The sequence below is a fragment of the Oncorhynchus tshawytscha genome, linkage group LG29 (assembly GCF_018296145.1).
Source record: "Oncorhynchus tshawytscha isolate Ot180627B linkage group LG29, Otsh_v2.0, whole genome shotgun sequence".
Lineage (NCBI taxonomy): Eukaryota > Metazoa > Chordata > Actinopteri > Salmoniformes > Salmonidae > Oncorhynchus > Oncorhynchus tshawytscha.
The window spans coordinates 14,457,158-14,480,497 of record NC_056457.1 but is presented as its reverse complement, the minus strand read 5'-3'; the positions used below and the strand labels follow the sequence as shown (position 1 = coordinate 14,480,497).

The window sequence follows — 23,340 nt, the reverse complement described above, 5'->3', positions numbered from 1 at the left end:
GTTCATCTCATATGCATACGTTGATACTGTACTCTATATCATCGACTGCATCCTTATGTAATACATGTATCACTAGCCACTTTGACTATGCCACTTGGTTTACATACTTATCTCATATGTATATACTGTACTCGATATCATCTACTGTATCTTGCCTATGCTGCTCTGTACCATCACTCATTCATATATCCTTATGTACATATTCTTTATCCCCTTACACTGTGTATGACAGTAGTTTTTTTTTGGAATTGTTAGTTAGATTACTTGCTCGTTATTACTGCATTGTCGGAACTAGAAGCACAAGCATTTCGCTACACTCGCATTAACATCTGCTAACCATGTGTATGTGACAAATAAAATATGATTTGATTTGATTTGATATACACACACTCTCATTCAAATAAACACATACAAGAACACACACATACATGTAATAGTGCCAGACATGTACACACACATATAGAGTTGGCATTGCTTTTATGATTTTAGTTGTCCTTGATGTCATGTCATGAGGTCACCAGCACATGGTGAAGCCCCAAAATTGCCCTCGCTAGAAGCATGTGTTTCAGACATAAGGAAGTGGATGGCTGCAAACTTTCTACTTTTAAACTCGGACAAAACAGAGATGCTTGTTCTAGGTCCCAAGAAACAAAGAGATCTTCTGTTGAATCTGACAATTAATCTTAATGGTTGTACAGTCGTCTCAAATAAAATTGTGAACGACCTCTGCGTTACTCTGGACCCTGATCTCTCTTTTGAAGAACATATCAAGACCATTTCAAGGACAGCTTTTTTCCATCTACGTAACATTGCAAAAATCAGAAACTTTCTGTCCAAAAATGATGCAGAAAAATGTATCCATGCTTTTGTCACTTCTAGGTTAGACTACTGCAATGCTCTACTTTCCGACTACCCGGATAAAGCACTAAATAAACTTCAGTTAGTGGTAAATACGTCTGCTAGAATCCTGACTAGAACCCAAAAAATTGATCATATTACTCCAGTGCTAGCCTCCCTACACTGGCTTCCTGTCAAAGCAAGGGCTGATTTCAAGGTTTTACTGATAACCTACAAAGCATTACATGGGCTTGCTCCTACCTATCTCTCTGATTTGGTCCTGCCGTACATACCTACACGTACGCTACGGTCACAAGACACAGGCCTCCTAATTGTCCCTATAATTTCTAAGCAAACAGCTGGAGGCAGGGCTTTCTCCTATAGAGCTCCATTTTTATGGAACGGTCTGCCTACCCATGTCAGAGACGCAAACTCGGTCTCAACCTTTTAGTCTTTACTGAAGGCTCATCTCTTCAGTGGGTCATATGATTGAGTGTAGTCCGGCCCAGGAGTGGGAAGGTGAACGAAAAGGCTCTGGAGCAACGAACTGCCCTTGCTGTCTCTGCCTGGCCGGTTCCCCTCTTTCCACTGGGATTCTCTGCCTCTAACCCTATTACAGGGGCTGAGTCACTGGCTTACTGGGGCTCTCTCATACCTTCCCTGGGAGGGGTGCGTCACCTGAGTGGGTTGAGTCACTGATGTGATCATCCTGTCTGGGTTGGCGCCCCCCTTGGGTTGTGCCGTGGCGGAGATCTTTGTGGGCTATACTCAGCCTTGTCTCAGGATGGTAAGTTGGTGGTTGAAGATATCCCTCTAGTGGTGTGGGGGCTGTGCTTTGGCAAAGTGGGTGGGGTTATATCCTTCCTGTTTGGCCCTGTCTGGGGGTGGCCTCGGATGGGGCCACAGTGTCTCCTGACCCCTCCTGTCTCAGCCTCCAGTATTTATGCTGCAGTAGTTTATGTGTCGGGGGGCTAGGGTCAGCTTGTTATATCTGGAGTACTTCTCCTGTCCTATTCGGTGTCCTGTGTGAATTTAAGTGTGCTCTTTCTAATTCTCTCTTTCTCTCTTTATTTCTCTCTCTCGGAGGACCTGAGCCCTAGGACCATGCCTCAGGACTACCTGACATGATGACTCCTTGCTGTCCCCAGTCCACATGGCCGTGCTGCTGCTCCAGTTTCAACTGTTCTGCCTTATTATTATTGGACCATGCTGGTCATTTATGAATATTTGAACATCTTGGCCATGTTCTGTTATAATCTCCACCCGGCACAGCCAGAAGAGGACTGGCCACCCCACATAGCCTGGTTCCTCTCTAGGTTTCTTCCTAGGTTTTGGCCTTTCTAGGGAGTTTTTCCTAGCCACCGTGCTTCTACACCTGCATTGCTTGCTGTTTGGGGTTTTAGGCTGGGTTTCTGTACAGCACTTTGAGATATCAGCTGATGTACGAAGGGCTATATAAATACATTTGATTTGATTTGATGTCCTTTGTTTAAATGTATTTTTTTTGCATTGTTGTTTGCTGTTATCTTCTGTCTTTTCCTTTTTTCTCTTTAGTTCATTCTCTTGGTTGTTGGTGCATTGGGGGGTTCTTGGGGGTGGGGAATGGAATTCATTGTATTTGATATTTTTCTTCCTGGGGGGGGGACTGTGGGAGGGGTCTCGAATGGTTGAGGGACAGCTATTGGAAAACTGTGGGGGAGGATCTTGGAGGGTTCTGGTTCATGTTTTTTGGCCTGGTGGTAGATAGGTCAACAGCACATTGACCCTGAATGTTTCTATGTGTCGCTGTGAATGGGAATCTGTTGGATGACTGGTATGATGTAGTTTTTGAGCGGCTTCACTGCAAGTATATTGTATGTTTCGAATACTCAATAAATATATTTTTTTTTTTATTTAAAAAAATTATAAAAGAGCAGCAGCAAAATAACAATAGCGAGACTATATACAAGGGGGTACCGGTACAGAGTCAATGTGCGGAGGCACCGAATAGTCAAAGTAATTGAAGTAATATGTACATGTAGGTAGAGTTACTAAAGTGACTATGCATAGATGGTAACAACAGAGAGTAGCAGCGGTGTAAAAAGAGAGGTGGGGGGACAATGCAAATAGTCTGGGTAGCCATTTGATTAAATTCTCAGGCGTCTTATGGCTTGGGGGTAGAAGCTGTATAGAAACCTCTTGGACCAAGACTGCGCTCCGGTACCGCTTGCAGAGAGAATAGTCTATGATTAAAGTGGCTGGAGTCTTTGACAATTTTTAGGGCCTCCCTCTGAGACTGCCTAGTATAGAGGTCCTGGATGGTAGGAAGCTTTGCCCCAGTAATGTACTGGAATGTACGCACTACCCTCTGTTGTGCCTTGCGGTCGGAGACTGGACAGTTGCCATACTAGGCAGTGATGCAACCAGTCAGGATGCTCTCGATGGTGGAGCTGTAGAACCTTTTGAGGATCGGTGGACCCATGCCAAATCTTTTCAGTTTCCTGAATGACTATCTTGGTGTGCTTGGACCATGTTAGTTTGTTGGTGATGTGGACACCATGGAACTTGAAGATCTCAACCTGCTCCACTCCAGCCCCGTCGATGAGAATGGGCGTGTGCCCGATCCTCATTTTCCTGTAGTCCACAATCATCTCCTTTGTCTTGATCACATTGAGGGAGAGGTTGTAGTCATGGCACCACACGGCCAGGTCTCTGACCTCCTCCCTATAGGCTGTCTCGTCGTTGTCGGTGATCAGGCCCACCACTGTTGTGTCATTGATTAATGATGGTGTTGGAGTCGTGCCTGGCTGTGCAGTCATGAGTGAACAGGGAATACAGGAGGGGACTGAGCACACACCCCTGAGGGGCCCCTGTGTTGAGGATCAGCGTGGCGGATGTGTTGTTACCTACCCTTACCACCTAGGGACGGCCCGTCAGGGAGTCCAGGATCCAGTTGCAGAGGGAGGTGTTTAGTCCCAGGGTCCTTAGCTGATTGATAAGCTTTGAGGGCACTATGGCGTTGAATGCTGAGATGTAGTCAATGAATAGCATTCTCACATAGGTGTCACTTCTGTCCAGGTGGGAAAGGGCAGTGTGGAGTGCAATAGAGATTGCACCATTTGTGGATCTGTTAGGGCGGTATGCAAATTGTAGTGGGTCAAGTTTTTCTGGGATAATGGTGTTGATGTGAGCCATGACCAGCCTTTCAAAGCACTTCATTGCTACAGACATGAATGCTACTGTTCGGTAGTCGTTTAGGTACATTCCCTTAGTGTTCTTTGGCACAGGGACTATGATGGTCTGCTCAAAACATGTTGGTATTACAGACTCGGTCAGGGAGAGGTTGAAAATGTCAGTGAAGACACTTGCCAGTAGGTCAGCGTATGCTCGCAGTACACGTCCTGGTAATCCATCTGGCCCTGCAGCCTTGTGAATGTTGACCTGTTTAAAGGTCTTACTCACATCGGTTGCAGAGAGCGTGATCACACAGTCTTCTGGAACAGCTGGTGCTCTTATGCATGTTTTGGTGTTTTTTGTCTCGAAGCAAGCATAGAAGTAGTTTAGCTCGTCTGGTAGGCTCGTGTCACTGGGCAACTCTCGGGTGTGCTTCCCTTTGTAGTCTGTAATGGCTTGCAAGCCCTGCCACAGCCGATGAGCGTCAGAGCCGGTGTAGTACGATTCGGTCTTAGTCCTGTATTCATGTTTTGCTTGATTGATGGTTCGTCGGATGGCGTAGCAGAATTTCTTATAGGCTTCGGGTTAGAGTCTCACACCTTGAAAGCGGCAGCTCTAGCCTTTAGCTCAGTGTGGATGTTACCTGTAATCCATGGTTTCTGGTTGGGGTATGTACTTGTGGTCACTGTGGGGATGATGTCATGGATGCACTTATTGATGAAGCCAATGGCTGATGTGGTGTACTCCTCAATGCCATCGGAGGAATCTCGGAACATATTCCAGTCTGTGCTAGCAAAACAGTCCTGTAGATTAGCAACTGTTTCATCTTTATTGATCGAGTCACTGGTGCTTCCTGCTTTTATTTTTGCTTGTAAGAATTAGGGTCATGTTCGCCAAATGGAGGGACGAGGGAGAGCTTTGTATGTGTCTCTGTGTGTGGACTAAAGGTGGTCCAGAGATTTTTTCCCTCTGGTTGCACATTAAACATGCTGATAGAAATTTGGTAAGACGGATTTAAGTTTCCGTGCACTAAAGTCCCTGGACACTAGGAGCTCCGCCTCTGGATGAGCGTTTTCCTGTTCGCTTATGGCAGAATACAGCTCATTGAGTGCAGTCTTTGTGCCAGCATCAGTCTGTGGTGGTATGTAAACAGCTACGAAAAATACAGATGAAAACTCTCTACGTAGATCGTGTGGTCTACAGCTTATCATGAGAAACTCTACCTCAGGCGAGCAAAACTCCGAGAATTCCTTAGATATCGTGCACCAGTTGTTATTTACAAAAATACATAGTTCACCGCCCCTTGTCGTACCAGACGCCTCTGTTCTATCCTGCCGATACGGCGTTTAAAAAAAAGGAAGTTACAAACAACGCAAAGTAACGAACAAAAAACACAATTGGTTAGGAATACGTCAAACGTCAGCCTTCTTCTCCAGCACCATCTTGTAGTGTCAGCCTTCTTCTCCGGCGCCATCTTGTAATGTTCAATGTTTCTTTTGAATAATAATGAAACAAATAGTTTCACCACATTAAAACAAGAGTTCAGTTCACTTCACAAGGTTGACCTTAAATTAGGGACAGGTTATTGTTTTTTTTCCATTAAAATGAATCGCATGAAATAAATAATAATCTTCAGAAATCCCTTTGTGAAAGCAACAAAATAACTAGGGCTTTACAATGATGATGAAAACTTTGAGAAATGTTAGGGTTAAATGGGTTCAAATCACGGAGGGTACACAGAGATACATTTCAAAATGCTGCGTTTTGGCACTTTAGCAAGTCTTTATTTACAGTATATCTCTATTTAATATAACAGGCTTTTAAAATTCAATATTGGTGCACATTTTCTATTTAAAACATCAAACCTAATTGAGGAATTTAACAGTTTTCTTGAATATTTGTGTTTGCTGTATTTTACTTGTTTTATGTTGTATTTGATTTTTCATTTTGCCTTATTAATTTTGATATGCAGGACTCCCTTGTGAAAGAGCCCTGCTCTCAGTGGTGACACACTGCTTGAATAAAGGTGAAGTAAAATAAAATAAAGGGACTCATTTAGTGGAACGACCCAGTTGCTCATACACAGCTTAGTGAGTCAAATATAGCTGGACTTTGAAAACAACGCTGTGTTCCATCCTCCAGTTTTCCCCCTCTTGAACACAAAGATGTTTGGCTTCAACACAGCGTGTAATGGTTGCCCTGGGCTACACCTGTTCCACAAATGCAAAGCAGGGCCAGCGTTCTGTTTTCCTGGACCTTGGAGCATTACTTGGACCTTAGTCAGCATATGCTTAAAACAAGTCTGCTTTTCACTCTCAATTTGGGCTGACTTGCAGGATATCTAAGGAGAGTTAATGTCTGTTGTGGGAGCACAGATAAGGGTGTAGGCCAGGGATTCCCAAACTTTTTTGGCACGCTACCCCACTTTGATATTTAAAAAAAATTGCAACCTCACCATATAAAAAATTGTGATGTTATCAAAGGCCAATGTATACGTTTTTAATTGGGGCTATAACAGTCTATAACAGCCTATAACAGTCTATAACAGTCTATAACAGTCTATTACAAATCAGTGTGAGTATGGTTTGAATTGACTGAAATGCATCAGAAAGGTATTGGGAAGTTCAGAAGATCATCAGGCAATAGTCTTGTATTACTGTATATTCTGTGTAGAATTTTCCCCCCGTCTGATTTAGTGCTTGGTCTTGTACGCTCTGTACTAATGAGTCCTGTGTGGCTTGAGGGTTATCAGAAGACACATACGTGTTCCTGAGAGTCTTATCTTTCATTGATGGGGTCATCACTAAAAGATGGGTTGGACAATCCTTTTCTCATCAATCAACTTGACAAAAACGTATAGTTAAACACTGGAAATCAACCAATCCTGCAACGTTAACACAATGGGAAGATTAAATGCTTTATTATCTAAGTGCGTGGGCGATGGAGAGGAACAAAATGGTGCAGTTTGAGGCCATGCGGTAGAGAGTGATACGGGTGCTGGAGACTGTATGTTGTCGTTTGTATGTTTATGTTTTGTATTATATCTTTTTTTAAATGAATCGAATCGAACAAAATCTAATAAAGTCAAACAAAAATTGAATAAAATTAAATAAAATTTGCCTTCATGACTTCCGTCATGACTCACCTTCTGATTACAAAAACAAATAAATGTTCAAAAGATAGAGCCACATTTGTAGCAAGGAAACCGAAACCGCTCTGTTTATTACAACCACATCTAGCGGCTGCTGGACGTTACTGATGTGACTTCGGTTCAATGAACCAAGTGCAATTTTCCCCAAAACAACGTGTTCATATAAAATATTTATGTCCTCTCTCTCTCTCTCTCTCTCTCTCTCTCTCTCTCTCTCTCTCTCTCTCTCTCTCTCTCTCTCTCTCTCTCTCTCTCTCTCTCTCTCTCTCTCTCTCTCTCTCTCTCTCTCTCTCTCTCTCTCTCTCTCTCTCTCTCTCTCTCTCTCTCTCTCTCTCTCTCTCTCTCTCAGTGGGGATCTTCACACATTTAAGCCATAAAATACATGATTGGCCCTCGTATCTTTAACAGGAGGCAGTAAGATTACTATGTTTCTGTCTCAGTTGGTGAGAGAAAGGCGCTGGCAATTCCCGCAAGCATCACATACAAAAAAATGCACTCACTTGCAGAGTTTGCTAAGTGGCATATATTATTATTGCCAACACAAAAGAGGTTTCCAGGTTAAATAAAGATTTTAAAAATGTCACTTACCGACGGCCATCATGTAGTCCCAGCGATCTAGCAGGCACATGCTGAACTGGAGGCCGTCCGGGTCGGGGGTGTAGCCCACCTCGATGAGGGCCAGGTTCCTGTCCAGGTTCTGGCAGACGGCCGAGGTCCAGGCCACCAGGAACCAGCAGACGATGAGCAGGATAATGGCCAGGAGACGCAGCACCCGCCAACTGGTCATGTAGGGGATCCGTTGGGCCGTTCGCGACAGGAACACCTTCAGGACCCTGGGGAAATGGGACAGCTCAATGTCAAGACATACAAGGAAAAGTGCTGCTGTGATGCTGCTTGTTGATTTTATTGTTGTGGTTTTATTGTCATCGTCATCTATGAATTACGATAACATTCGTCATTATAGTCACTATCATCATTCTCATTAGCATCATCATGCAATGATTTCAATGTAACGATGTTATAGTGGCATTGCTACATCTCTTAATTCCCTTCCCTTTCCTCAAATGAACACCCATGGGGGCCATCAGAGACAGAGAGGTCCTGTAGAGTGTTTAACATCAGCCCCATCCTCATTATTAGCCCCTAATCTTCCAGACACATTGATGAAGTGTCCTGTGCATCCCCCCTAATGAGCTCCTCTCAAAAATGGATCTGTGCAATGTGCTCAACTTCCTCCACGACTCACCTTCCATTTACTCTCGCCCAAATTCATCTCCCCTCGCCATAATTAAGAGCTTCCTTAGGTATTTTTGCCACCTTCACCTGCTGAGAACACTGGCGCTGTCATTTCCGATCACGCTCCTGTATCTATTTAAAAGACGTCTGCCCCATGTCTCATTATCAACTGTTCACAGGGGCTCACCCTCCACCTCTCCTCCTCTAGACCCCTCCCTCTCTCCCACAGCTAGCTTTGACTAAGGGGTTTCCCTCTTTCTACCAGCATTACTCCCTCTATTTGTTTTCTGCCTCCTGGCCTGTCTCAGCCATTCGATAAAATGTAATAAATTGAGACCATTTGGGCCAAAGTGCTCTCTGTTTTTTTCTCCCCTCACTTCCTCCCACACTTTAACTGGGCAAACTCTTCGTCTCGCTTAACGAGGTAGTGAATTTTTTTCTAAAGTGTGGCCTGATGAACAAGCCAAGAAACACCACTAGCTGCTCCCCATACTTTATAAGGGCTCTTACTTTCAGGAAGGAATTAGACATCATCCGACCTATAATTGCTTTTATTAAAGAGTATCACAGTGGGTCAATAGGGATGAACTGGCTTGTTTAACGCGGTTTAAACAAATGTAGGTGGCTTGTGGATAAAACAAGAGATTGCACTGTAAATGTGAATGCACTTACAAAACTTAATACAGACTTGAAGTGCCAGAGCACATATTCCATTAAATTACTGTAAATGACTGTAATTGTATGTGCCAGACTTTGTCTCATCTGCAGTGAAATATCTTTTTAGTCCAGGAGTAGGTTTAATCTACTGTAGGTCCAGGAAACCAGCCCTTGGGGTATATCCTTTCCATTGTTTTCCCTTTCCTTTAGTTCATTACCATTGCGGATGAGACAGACTTTGAAAGCAGGCAGAATGGCCCTTACAGCATTCCATTTGATTCATGTTCAGAGTAAACCAGATCCTTGAGTAACACCCTGAACTCTAAAGCTGGCAGAATACAGGCAGGATGTGATTGGCTATGTTCAACCTTTGCTTCTTCCTTCCAGTACACAATCAACTACAGTAGAATCCTTCCCTTTGCCTCTCAGTGCACATCTTTCTCTGGTGTTCCCAGGACATTGGTATTGGGTTGTCCCTGTCAAATAGGACAGCCCCAGTCACCTAGAGAGGGATGTGACATTTAATAACATGGATTATCTAGAAACTGCCAGTGAATCACTGCCAGTGAAAAAATTGAAAAAAATCATAAATAAACAGGGTGATTCATTGGCAGTTTCTAGATAGCCATGTTACTGTGTGTGTGTGTGTGTGTGTGTGTGTGTGTGTGTGTGTGTGTGTGTGTGTGTGTGTGTGTGTGTGTGTGTGTGTGTGTGTGTGTGTGTGTGTGTGTGTGTGTGTGTGTGTCCCATACCTGGTTAATAGTAATGCTTAAACATGGTAAAAGAGTACCTGTAGAGCTTTAGGGTCACTGTCCCATAGACTGTGGTGAATCCCAACAGGCGAACCCATCTCAACAAGATACAGCGGAATACACTGGGCTGGAAATACAGAATGACCACCTGCATGCAAACAGAGAGAGAACAGAAGTGTAAATTACAATCATTTCTGTTTATGTGATTATGCTGCTATGGTGTCCATATTAGTACAGTCACATAAAATAAAATCATACCAAATGGTATTGGTAACAAATCTTGTCGTCCTTGACCTTTAAGGGATGGGAGGACTGCTAAATCACACAAACCTTATTTTCCATGTACTGTACGGGATAGTTTGCAAAATGCCAAAATAAGTTCCTGGAAAACCCCTGCTGTTCCTGTTATGCTTTTGAATGTTAATGTGGTCATAGGTCAAGTAAACACAGAGTGAAGTGGTGAGACATGGCCTACATTCAACTTCTAAGGGGGACTTTTAAAGTATAGTCGTGTAATCTGAATTGTGTCCATTCAAGCAACAAGCCAACAATTCACCTTCTGTATGACGTGCCTTCAGAAAATATTCATACCCCTTGACTTATTTCACATTTTATTTTACAGCCTGAATTCAAAATGGATTAAATGTGGGTTTTATCTCACCCATCTACACACAATACCCCATAATGATAATGTGAAAGCAGGTTTTTAGACATTTTAGCGAATTCTTTTGAAGAATTAAATCCAGAAATATCTCATTTACATAAGTGTTCACACCACTGAGTCAATACTTTGTAGAAGCACCTTTGGCGGTGATTACAGCTGTGAGTCTTTTTGGGTAAGAGCTTTGCACATCTGGATTGTACGATATTTGCCCATTTTTCTTCAAGCGCTGTCAAGTTGATTGTTGTTCATTGCTAGACAGCCATTTTCAAGTGTTGCCATAGATTTTCTAGACGATTTAAGTCAACTGCAACTAGGCCACTTAGGAACATCAATGTTGACTTGGTAAGCAACTCCAGTGCATATTTGGCATGGTGTTTTAGGCTATAGTCCTGTTGACAGGGGAATTTGTCTGCCAGTGTATGTTGGAACCAGGTTTTTCTTTAGAATATTGCCTGTGCTTATAGCTGTATTCCGTTTAGTTTTATCCTTTAAAAAAACTCCCTAGTCCTTGCCAATGACAAGCATACCCATAACATGATGCAGCCACCACCATGCCTGAAAATATTTAAAGTGATACTCAGTGATGTATTGTGTTGGATTTGCCCCAAACATAATGCTTTGTATTCAGGACATAACATTAATTTCTTTGTCACATTTTATGCAGTTTTACTTTAGAGCCTGATTGAAAACAGGATATATGTTTTGGAATATTTGTATTCTGTACAGGTTTCCTTCTTTTCACTCTGTCGTTTAGTTAGTAACTACATTATCCGTCCTCAGTTTTCTCCTATCACAGCCATTAAACTCTTGAACTGTTTTAAAATCGCCATTGGCCTCATGTTGGAATCCCTGAGATCCCACTGAAGTCGGTTAGGACCGCGAACTATAGTCAGGTCAAGACCCTGAGGAGGACGACGAGCACGCAGATGAGCTTCCCTTCGACGGTTTCTGACATTTTGAGCAGAAATTCTTCAGTTGTGCAAACCCACAGATTCATCAGCTTTCCGTGTGGCTGGTCTCAGACAATCTCGCAGGTGAAGAAGCCGGATGTGGAGGTCATGGGCTGGCATGGTTACGTACTACCAAATTCCCTAAAATTACACGGGAGGCGGCTTATGGTAGAGAAATGAACATTCAATCATCTAGTGGACATTCCTGCAGTCAGCATGCCAACACAACTGGAGACATCTGTGGCATTGTGACAAAACTGCACATTTTAGAGTGGTCATTTATTGTCCCCAGCACAAGGTGCACCTGTGTAATGATCATGGTGTTTAAACAGCTTCTTGATATGCCACACCTGTCAGGTGGGTGGATTATCTTGGCAAAGGAGAAATGCTCACTAACAGGGATGTAAACAAATTTGTGCGCAACATTTGAGAGGAAGAAGCTTTTTCTGCATCTTTATTTCACTCATGAAACATGGGACCAACACTTGACATGTTGCCTTTATATTTTTTGTTCGGTGTATGTAAAGTTTGTACAGTGGGGTTTGAAATTATTGACACCCTTGATAAAGATATGCAATAATGACTCTATAAAATAAATCTTTCAAATACTGAGCTATATTGTGTGAAAAAAAAGGGAAATTATAATATCTTATACTAATACAATTGCTCAGAGAAAGAGATTTTGTTGAACAAGTAATACTTTTTTTCTCAAAAAGGTAGGGGTCAAAGGGATCCAAATTATTGACACCCCTAAAGATTCTGATAAATAAAGTAGTCAAAAGTTTAGTATTTGGTCCCATATTCCTAGCACGCAATAACTACATCAAGCTTGTGACTCTATAAACTTGTTGGATATATTTGCAGTTTGTTTTGGTTGCGTTTCAGATTATTTTGTGCCCAATAGAAAATGAATGACTCCAAAATGTTTTGTGTCATTTTGGAGTCACTAAATAAGAATATAATAAGAATTGAATATGTTTCTAAACACTTCTACATTAATGTAGATGCTACCATTATTGCAGATGATCTTGAATGAATCGTGAATAATGGCGAGTGAAAAGGTTACAGAGGGTCAAAGATCATACCCCAAAGACAAGGGGAGGTTAGCATGTCTTGGCGGTATGATCTTTGACCCTCTGTAACTTTTTTCACTCATCATTATTCACGATTCATTCATGATTCATTCAGGATTACAATTGTGTTAGTATCAAATATTAGAATTTCCCTCAAAAGCGGTTGCATACAATATAGCTTTATATTATTTATTTTATACAGTCATTATTGCTCATCTTTATCAAGGGTGTCAATCATTTCGGACCCCACTGTATGTATGTATGTATGGCGGGATGGACACACATACGCACATACACAAACTCATCGACACCCTCCAAAACAAGGCAGCGGGCACCAGACGAGGGGCTGTAATTGAAAAAGAGGCACAGCTGTGCCTTGGCCTCCTGCGGACCTCCACGAGCATCTGCTGTCGGGAGTCTTCCTGGTTTAGCCCTTAGTAGTGTGTGAACGGGGGAAATGCTCACTCTGTATAATCCAATAAAGCCTGTATGCTCACTGCCAATGTGAGTCCATCGGATTGATTAGCTAAAACTGCTTCCGTGTAGATTAATTACATCTCGGCCGTGTTTGAAGTACTGACTGTTTGGTCATAATTGAGTGCAATGATGGTTAGGAGAGGAAATGAGAGGAGAGGAGAGGAGAGGAGAGAGTGAGACAGACAGACAGAGTGAGACAGATAGAGAGTGAGACAGACAGACAGACATACAGAGTGAGAAAGAGAGAGAGAGAGAGAGAGAGAGAGAGAGAGAGAGAGAGAGTCAATACTTTGTAGAAGCACCTTTGGCGGTGATTACAGCTGTAAGTCTTTTTGGGTAAGTCTCTATGAGCTTTGCACAACTCGAATGTACAATATTTGCCCATGAGAGAGTGAGAGAGAGGGAAAGAGAGAGAGTGAAAGAGAGAGCGAGAGAGAGAGAGAGAGAGAGAGGGGGGGAGAGAGAGAGAGGGGGAGAGAGAGAGAGAGAGAGGGAAAGAGAGAGAGTGAAAGAGAGAGTGAAAGAGAGAGTGAAAGAGAGAGTGAGAGAGAGAGAAAGGGGGGAGAGAACTGGTACTGAGTAAATACCATTGGTTGTTGATGTATCAGGAACAGTATGGGGTGTTGTAGTCAAAGTTGAATGTTCTGTAGGGGTTCTATTGCGTTGACTCTGTATTCATTTCCTAGGTGAGAAAAAGTGTCTAACCATCGCCCCAGTATAGGTCATCTGGCCATAGCCCTAGACAGTATGTCTGTATGACTCTATCCCCAAACAGACACAGTATGTTACCCCAGACACTTGTCTGATGCCCAGTCCCAACACTCTATACTGTGTGCAGACTTCCCGCTGGTCACACCAAGTCGTTCAAAGTGGAAATATAGGTCATATATGGTTGTGACGTTGATCAATGAGATTTCAACCTTTATTTGCCGACTCAAAAAATTCCAATGGGAAAACAATGCCAGATTTTTGGTCTAGTTGTCATCTAAATGTGTATCACTGCGCTTTCAACCATTTAAAAGCAAAGCAAAGTTCAAATATATGTTGTATCCATACAACAACTTAATGTGTTATCACTGTGCTTCATCTAACAGTCTAAACAAATGACCTGGATTGCAGTTGAGATTACATAAAAAGTACGTGGTGCGAGTGATTAAGGCCTTTTCTGCTCAGATTATTATAGCAATTGTGAAGATCTCCACAGATCTGCGACCTTTGCATGCAATCTTGAACATGCACATTTTCTATGATTACATAAGAAGACATTTATAGTTACTGTAGGCTAACCTCAAAATGTGGCAATATATGTGTTACTCATTTTAAGGTTAAATAAATACTGTTACATTAGTTAGTAAAAAATAGCCTTAATTTAAGGCTATTTACTATATTACAAAAGGGATATTGAGTTGTGTTTGGTTTGTCAACAAAGTCCAATATCAACATTTGAAGGAGATGTATTTTTTGTGACACTGATTAAGTCTGGCTTTAATTCCAGTTTGTCTACAAATTAATAATTGATATGTTGGATTCACATCTCCATCTCAACCGAGAATCAAAGTAAAGAACGGGACTAAATCAAATCAAACTTTATGTTAAGTGCATTTAGTCCTATTCTTTAACTTACATTTTTGTGGTTGAGATGGAGACGCGAATCCAACAAAACAATTGTACTTTTTTCAAATCCAACGTATTTCCCACATCAAAATTGGTTGAGAAATTACATTGGAACAACATTGATTCAACCAGTTTGCGCCTAGTTGTGTTTTCATGAGTGTATGGGGTTTAAGCTTCCTGCACTTTGGTACCATTTGAACTGCCTCTCTGTTCTTCAGTGTCCTAAATGCATATCTACAGTATGGATGTATTGTAAGTCTTTCAGTACAAGCACCATTTATTATGACTCTCTTTAAAGACGTTTATAACTAAACTTCATTTACTGCCCAGTAATCACAAATCAATCATACTAAAACCACGAATCATCGCAACAACAACCAAAATTGCCCTTTAGGCAAGGAAAGCGGTCTTTCGTCTATGTTAGCTATAAGCCCCGGAAACCCACTGAAATGATGCCCAGCCTAGCAGACAACAGAAAAAAAACACTGATGATTGTCCAAAAAACATCCAGAACCTAAAAGCGAGAAAATACACATTTGAAGCGACATAATTATCTGTGCATTGCAGATGTGGGATAGTTCATGTTAATCCGATTAGCAGAGGCATTAATATTTCCCCCCAGGCAGAGAAGCAGTAGGCTAGTGAAGCTGCACGCAGGCATAGTAACCTTTGTGCTCACTAGGTTTGAGTCAGTCAGAGGACAGAGAAGGACCCCACTGGAGATGGATGAGTCCCACATCATCAGCAGCAGCTCAGAAGCAGAGCGACAACACTGAGCAGACTGAACTGAATTAAACTGGCTAACAACACACAGAACAAAGTAGACTGGCTTGAACCAAAACCTCCACCCCACTAAGTGGGACAACATTAACTACAGTTACTCTTCCTGAAATATACCTGCTTTGATTGAAGCAATGCGAAGTTGGCCACTTCCTTTAGTTGAGAAAGTCCTTTGGGGACCAGTCTTGTAATTACAGAGCTTAAGTTGAACATAGGCCAACATACTGTCTTAGTGTTGATGGTTGTGTTACATATCGGGATATTATTTTTGACGATAAATCGTAATGTATCGTTTTGACAATATCTCAATATTATTTTGGCGCTCGTTGGCTGTGCCTGCACCAAACTGCAGTATTTTTCCTTCATAGCTTATTTTTCCATCTTATTTTAAATAGGGAGCCAATTTGTTTGAGACTCCCGCCCATGGCCGGGAATGAACCCGGGTCTGTAGTTTTCAGCCATTTTATTTCCATGACTGATCAAAACCTGTTCTCATGGCTCTCTCTCGTCCCTCTGCAGCAATATGTTTGGAACATCAAATCGCAATAGATTCACAGTATCCAATCGTTATACATATAGAATCATGAGAATCTTGTTTTTATTACTTCCCCAATATCAATCTTGTCTCATCACTGCAACTCCCCAACGGGCTCAGGAGAGGCGAAGGTGGAGTCATGCATCCTCCGAAACATGAACCACCTAACTGTGCTCCTTAACACCCACCAGCTTAAACCAGAAGCACCAATGGGTTGGAGGAAAGACCGTTCAACTGGCGACAGCCTTCAGGCACCCGAGCCTCCACAAGTCTCTAGGGCGCAATGAGCCAAGTAAAGCCCCCCCGGCCAAACCTTCCCCTAACCAGAATGACACTGGGCCAATTGTGCATCCCAGCCGCGGCCGGTTGTGGCACAGCCCAGGAATGAACCCAGATCTGTAGTAACTCCTCTAGCACTGCAATGCAGTGCCTTAAACCACTGTGCCACTCGGGAGGCCCGAATCGTGAGATCGTAATACATATCATATCGGCACAAGGATTGTGATAAGATCATCTCGCGAGGTCCCTGGAAATTCACAGGCCTATGTGTTAGTGTCTGCTTTTTTTCTATTCCTTCTTTACTATGACGTGACTATGTTACCGTATATTTCAATTGCACTGGTAACTCAATATTTATACAACAAACAAACCAATGTCACTCCAAATCTAGTCCTGGGAATACACAAAGACCGCAAATAAAGTTGTGCCATTTGGTCTCAAGTCCCACTTTCCCCAAATGCAAGTGATAGAAGAGAATGAGAGAGAAGAGAGAAGGAGCGAGGAGAGAAGGATCGAGGCAGGCACTGAGCAACTTGCTGACGCATGCCCAGGTCCATTGGGAATTAACAAGGCACAAGAGGTCACATGATTTGTAAAATGCACCATGGGAAAACACAGATCATGACACCCTTTTAGATAAAGTGCATAAATACCCAGTGAATCCGTGATGACGTGATGTGGCTGTATAAGGTTTGCTTCTGCAGGATGCCACAACTGACACTGAACCGTCTTTACTCGTACACTGTAATAGTATTGATGATTTGATCAATGATTTACCTTTTTTTTTTTTAAAGCAATGTGATGATGACTACTGTGGCCATGTTGACCCAAATGCCTCCCAAGGCTGTGTCAAGTTGGCTGGATATCCTTTGGGTTGTGGACCATTCTTGATACATACGGGAAACTGTTGAGTGTGAAAAACCCAGCAGCGTTGCAGTTCTTGTCACAAACCGGTGTGCCTGGCACCTACTACCATACCCCGTTCAAAGAGACTTAAATCTGTTGTCTTACCCATTCACCCTCTGAATGGCACACACACACAACCCATGTCTCAATTGTCTCAAGGCTTAAAAAATAATTGCTCATAGTTACTCATACAAGAGAATTTTACAAGGCCCCAATTTCCTATTCCAAAACAATGAGAGGAGATGACTTGGCCGAAACACAAGGTCCAAAATGTCTCCCTCCTGGATTCTCCACTCTACTCTGTAGCTACGTCTCAGATATCCAATATGATATCCTCTACCCCCCACACATCTCTCTCTTACCATCGCCATGCACTGCTACCTACTTATCTACACACACACACACACACACACACACACAAAAACGCAAGCATGCACACACACACACACACACACATACACACACAATCTCCTATTCAGCAGAGATCCATTAGGCTAGCAACACACTGTTGAACTGCACTTTCTTCAGACTGCATCAGTTCTGGGAAAAAGGAAAGCCCTGATGCTTTGACAAGTGGGTGTTAATTCCAGTATGCATAAAGAGGAGGACAATTCCTCTCCCTTCCTCTGTTTTAAAACCTTCTATTAATAATCAATGCTGAGTGCTCGGAACCTTGGACTCCGCTCTGGGGGAAGAGGGAGGGGATCGGGTGTTGTTTGTGTGTGGGAGATGTGTATGGGTGGGGGGAGGGGTAGTCTACCTTATACTTTTCTAACAGACATCAATATCCTGGAGAGCATTATCAACACACACTCATCTCTAGAATGTCTACCGTGACTATCAAGGCTCCATTTACATTATAGGGCGATTCCATGCCAGCGTGGCCCAGTAATATTATGGGTATCTCAGATTGTTCTGGAAATTCTCAAATAGAATTCTCTCATTACGAAACAGGATGTTTGACATGGTTTTTACGTTTGTGTCAAAATAATTTTTGGGAGAAGACCATGATTAAAGTGGCCATATTAGGCCCTTTTTAGACCTATACATACATGTCTTCTGTAAGACCTGATGATCTGTGAAACGTACATGATACAGACATCTTCGTGTCATTATACTCCCTATAGGGTGCTCTAACATATGGAGTAGGTCTAGATTCTGAAATGCTATTTTTCGCATTAATTTATTTAACAATAATAATATTCATATCTCAAAAGTACCCTTTTTTAATAAATGTTTTAATTGAACCTTTATTTAACTAGGCAAGTCAGTTAAGAACAAATTATTATTTACAATGACAGTCTAGGAACAGTGGGTTAACTGCCTTGTTCAGGAGCAGAACGGCAGACTTTTACCATTGCAGCTCAGGGATTCAATCTAGCAACCTTTCAGTTACTGGCCCAATGCTCTAACCACTAAGCTACCTGCCGCCCCTGGATTTTGTAAATTATTTTGACGTATTGTTTCAAACAATATACTCTATAAGTGCATCACATTTCCAGAGTGGGCTCTTTGCTACTTTTCAAGTTCTGATACATGTTATGAGCACCACCAACACAGTGGATGGGAAGATGGATTTAAAGGTAACTCTCTGCTGGTGATTTTCTGAATGTGTAATCTTAAAGGACGGCTGTGATTGTTACGACAAAATGGTGCAAAAGTAGCAGAGAGCCCGCTCTGGAAATGTGACATGTTTGAAGAGTATGTTTTTTCAAACAACATGTCTCAAAATAATCCGAATCAAAAAGTGGTAGTTTTGAGATATTCATATTTATAAGTATAATGACACCAAGTTGTTTTCTGTATCGTATGGTTCACAGATCATAGGGTCTTACTGGAGGCATGTATAGGTTTGTGGTTTGCGATACAAATGTAAAAAGCCTATCTAACATCCTTCCCTCCCAATTACATTTCTATGTGAGAATAACACTTTTGTCAATCAACACTGTCTGAAAGAGCCCACAACTTTCACTTAACGTGCTAGACATCGACATACGCTAGCTTCGCCCCATTAAACCACCTCAGTCTGTTGCTGAAACGTTGTTCAAGGCAATATAAGCACGGCAGAGGGAAGTAGAGAGAGAGGCAGCGAGTGAGATGACAGAGTGAGAGGAAGAGAGAGAGAGAAAGAAAAAAAGAAAGAGAAAGAAAGAAAGAAAGAAAGAAAGAAAAGAAAGAAAGAAAGAAAGAAAGAAAGAAAGAAAGAAAGAAAGAAAGAAAGAGAAAGAAAGAAAGAAAGAAAGAAAGAAAGAAAGAAAGAAAGAAAGAAAGAAAGAAAGAAAGAAAGAAAGAAAGAAAGAAAGAAAGAGAAAGAAAGAAAGAAAGAAAGAAAGAAAGAAAGAAAGAAAGAAAGAAAAGAAAGAAAGAAAGAAAGAAAGAAAGAAAGAAAGAAAGAAAGAGAAAGAAAGAAAGAAAGAAAGAAAGAAAGAAAGAAAAGAAAGAAAGAAAGAGAAAGAAAGAAAGAAAGAAAGAAAGAGAGAAAGAAAGAAAGAAAGAAAGAAAGAAAGAAAGAAAGAAAGAAAGAGAAAGAAAGAAAGAAAGAAAGAAAGAAAGAAAGAGAAAGAAAGAAAGAAAGAAAGAGAAAGAAAGAAAGAAAGAAAGAAAGAAAGAAAGAAGAGAAAAAGATCATAATGCACTATACATGAATCATGCTCTCATTCCAGTGTTAATGACCACCTTTCCTGAATGAACAGTCCTATTGTTGCTCATCACTGCATCATAGTAATGGGATCTCAAAACCAGCGTTTGTCAGTTGAAAGCGTAGTTAGAATGCATTCATATCTTTCTATTCCAGCGGGAGTGATTTGGTTTTTGCACCCATGTACATTAGCTGGGATTCTTTGACTGCTGTGCTTCCTTCACAAAGGCCTGTGGGTCCTGAGAACGTCATTGTGCTACAGTACAGTAGAGAGCCCTGCTGACGAGCTGACTGTGTCAGATTGTACAACTCAAGGCTTGATACAAATGGATAAACAAACGTATTGATGGCAATAAGTCTATAATGCTGACTTTACTGTTGTTGGCCTCCCAAATCCACTCGCTTTTCTCAGCATCCCAGTCACAAAGGTGGGAATGAGCAGACTAAGAAAACTCTATAGAATGAAGCTCATTCAAGCACCCATAATGCTCATCATTGACAGCTTGTGTCTTAGAAGAGTCTGCCATCATGGGTGTTGTTGCTGAAATCAAATCTAAGTTTATTGGTCACCTACATATTTTAGCAGATGTTTTAGCAGGTGCAGCAAAATGCTTATGTAACTGGCTCCTAGCAATGCAGTAAATGTCAAACAATACACAATAATAAAACAATAAAAATGTCTAAACAAATCCAATTTTAGCAAAAGCTCTTATCCAGAGCAACTTACAGGAGCAATTAGGGTTAAGTGCCTTGCTCAAGGGCACACAAACAGATTTTTCACCTAGTGGGCAAGGGGATTCGAACCAGCAACATTTCGGTTACTGGCCCAATGTGCTTAGGCTACCTGCCGTCCCAATGAATCACCAACTAGCGCTGTAACAGTAATCCAAACGCACCAGGGTAGTTCCCGTCACCTCATGTCTCTCAGTAGTCTATTGAGAAGGACTGTTTCATGTTGTTTTTTAACAGCAACGTGTGAAACCCTGGGTTTGTCCCAAATGACACCATATGTCCTACGAAGTGCACTACTTTTGACCAGGGCCATATTGTACTATATAGGGAATTTGGTGCCCTTTAGGAGTTAGCCGTGCTACAGTGGGAGGTGAGGAGGGAGCTATTGACCACATGAGACTGAGATCACAACAACATAGCCTTTGACCACCAGAGAATGGGCCGCTAATACTTTATCGAATCCCATTGTGACAAAAGGGGGACTTTTTGGCAGGGGGACACTATTTGGCATGACAGGCCTTTATGTAATTGACTTATAGCCTGTAGACTATAAACATGTAAATTAGATGGAGAGGTGGTATTGATAGATGCTTGAAGGGGGGTGAGTACCTGAGGGATCGATCCCCCACATGGACCCTTTCCTTCCTGTCAAGGTCAGGACGTGTGGCCCCGGGTATTGATCTCCTGTCAGCTATTTGATTCCACTGTTATTTAGTTAGATAAAACAACTGAACTGACAGTGTGTGTGTGTGTGTGTGTGTGTGTGTGTGTGTGTGTGTGTGTGTGTGTGTGTGTGTGTGTGTGTGTGTGTGTGTGTGTGTGTGTGTGTGTGTGTGTGTGTGTGTGTGTGTGTGTGTGTGCGTGCGTGCGTGCGTGTTGGGGGGGGTTGTGTGTGTTTGTGTTTTTTTATGTGTTCCCACAAGAGATTGCAGGTGTGATTACTGACTGCGACCATCACTTAAATCATTCAACTACTGTATGTAATGTCAATACATTTCCAATGAAGTTCCGCTTCATCGGTGAACCATTCCAAAAAGCTAATATTTTCATTCAATCTCAACCACTGGTAACTAACCGTTGAACCCCTGAACAATTTCCTGTGTCATAAAGGTCAAATGCCAATAACCTCATCACCATAATACTAACAGGATTAAAACCTTATCAGGTGCTTATCTGAGACCCCCTTAGAATGCTTGCATCCCACCCCCACTTATATAGTAGGTACAGTGCCTTTGGAAAGTATTCAGACCCCTTGACTTTTTCCACATTCTGTTACGCTACAGTCGTATTATAAAATGGATTAAATAAATAAAAAATCCTCAGTAATCTACACACATTTTTTTTTTAAATACCTTATTTAGTGTTCAGACCCTTTGTTATGAGACTCGAAATTGAGCTCAGGTGAATCCTGCTTCCATTGATCATCCTTGAGATGTTTCTGCAGCTTGATGGGTGTGCACCTGTGGTAAATTCATTTGATTGGACATGATTTGGAAAGACCTGTCTATATTAGGTCCCACAGTTCACAAAAAAACGTTTTTGCTTTGTCATTATGGGGTATTATGTGTAGAGTGATGAGGAAAATGTTTTATTTAATACATTTTAGAATAAGGCTGTAACGTAACAAAATGTAGAAAAAGTCAAAGGGTCTGAATACTTTCGAATGCACTGTATGTGACTGTATACAAGGTTTGAAATGATTATGCTTCAGTCAAATATTATATCTGTTTGGGCAGTCTACAAATTATGTGTAATTATGTTCCAGCCCCCTGACCATCCGTTCAAGAAACAATTGTCCCTTTGACCTCTTATTCACCTTTCCCACATACACAAGTAACCCTATAGTAAATTGTCTGGCATAGAAATACAACAAATAGAACTGCCGCCTGTTCTTTATTCTGCATGGTAGCTTGATTTGAATGAATATGATAAAATACAATGCACTCCATAAAGGATACTGGGAAATACACAGAAGTCCAGCTCTGGAGTTGTGACCTGAGCTCAAAAAAAATCTTTTGGTATTTAAAAAATAATGAGTCCTCTGTTGAAACAAACAGTCTCAAAGTGTTTTGCATGTCAGCAGTCAAGGTTTCAAGATATTGGACTTTCAACACGTAAAGTGTCACCAGTGACACTTTCCTTATTTTTTCCTCCTACAGAGTAGTATCCTAACTTTCAGTTGAAAGGGAGCATGTCATGTCTGTAGGGAGCCAGGCAGTGCTTGAAATCAAATCTACTCCCAAAAAAATGAAATTTCATAAGCTTCAAATCGCACCTTGGTTCAGCTGCTTTGACTGCCTGTCTCCCCTGCAAGCTTATGACATTTCACGAGTGTGAGTTTTGGTTGAGAAGATTGAATTCAGCCAAGGCAGTGCGTGATGGTGTGTGCTGCCAATAAACAGGCATGGCTAAGGGTCTGAGTGACTGGGTTTACTCAGGTTCACATGGGCGAAAAGGGGAAAAATCCTCCAGATGGAAGTAATATTGTGGGCTACAATTTGTCTCCACTCTAACATTTTTGTATTGGTTGCATTCAAGACCGTATAATGTTTATTGAGCTCAGGTTATCAGTGTCAGAGTAGCATAGCATTTTCAGTCATTTTTGCCTTATTAAAACAAATTTTGGTAATTTATCGAGTCATGTAATATGACATAGAATTGCAAGAAATGCATTTATAAAAATAACATTTTCCTCCTAAAAAAAATAACAATCCTGAATGTGTACAAATCCTAGAAACGCCTCTAGTTGCCAGAATGTTGTTAGAACATTGCCAGAACCATGCTCCAACCAGCAGACATTAACTAGTTAATGCAAGACAGTTCACTATGTGGGGCATTCCAATCTTCTCATACAACGATAACTGTCAACATGTGTTGGGCCTGAGGCAAAAAAAAAAAGAACAAAT

General features: G+C 41.7%; 1 protein-coding gene across 1 annotated transcript in view; it reads right to left on the bottom strand.

Annotated features, from left to right (window-relative positions):
• Positions 1-23,340, bottom strand: part of gpr158a (G protein-coupled receptor 158a) — a 110,844-nt gene that overhangs the window by 22,964 nt on the left and 64,540 nt on the right. The window contains exons 6-7 of the mRNA XM_024413419.1: positions 9,825-9,934; positions 7,730-7,974 (exon numbers count right to left, since the gene is read on the bottom strand). Of these exons, the coding sequence (XP_024269187.1) occupies positions 7,730-7,974; positions 9,825-9,934 (355 nt within the window). The remainder of the gene's footprint in view (positions 1-7,729; positions 7,975-9,824; positions 9,935-23,340) is intronic.